At 39.5% G+C, this 392-nt stretch overlaps 1 protein-coding gene across 1 annotated transcript in view; it reads right to left on the minus strand.

Moving 5' to 3' along the window:
* The window catches only part of LOC122559802 (synembryn-A-like), a 21,630-nt gene that overhangs the window by 4,931 nt on the left and 16,307 nt on the right, over positions 1 to 392 (minus strand). Inside the window, exon 5 of the mRNA XM_043709859.1 lies at positions 329 to 332. Within this exon, the coding sequence (XP_043565794.1) occupies positions 329 to 332 (4 nt within the window). The remainder of the gene's footprint in view (positions 1 to 328; positions 333 to 392) is intronic.

The following is a 392-nucleotide window of genomic DNA, read 5'->3' on the forward strand; positions in this document are numbered from 1 at the left end:
GTCCTGTCATTGCTGTTCCAAAGTCATTCCTTCTGGTTTCATCTTCCAGTCAATTATTGCCAGCTCCACTATCGTGCAGCTGAACTTGCCTTCTTTCGACTGTTATACTGTTAGCTCAGAATCCATGTTCTCCTTAAAGATTGCATTGTACGTTCCAGCATGTCATGGTCACTGATCTAGGAATTTCTTTAACTTTCGCACCCTTATCAAATCTATGTCACTGCAAAACAGTAAATAATAAACTGTCTCTTCTGCATGGGATCCACCAAAAGGTGCTGAAAGAAAACGTCTCATAGACGTTCTACAACTAAGTTTTGATGCGATCCACGACCAATCTGATTTTGCACTCTATCTGAACATTGAATTCAATCATTATTACTGTAATCTTGCCT

The sequence above is a fragment of the Chiloscyllium plagiosum genome, chromosome 19, assembly GCF_004010195.1.
Source record: "Chiloscyllium plagiosum isolate BGI_BamShark_2017 chromosome 19, ASM401019v2, whole genome shotgun sequence".
Classification (NCBI taxonomy): domain Eukaryota; kingdom Metazoa; phylum Chordata; class Chondrichthyes; order Orectolobiformes; family Hemiscylliidae; genus Chiloscyllium; species Chiloscyllium plagiosum.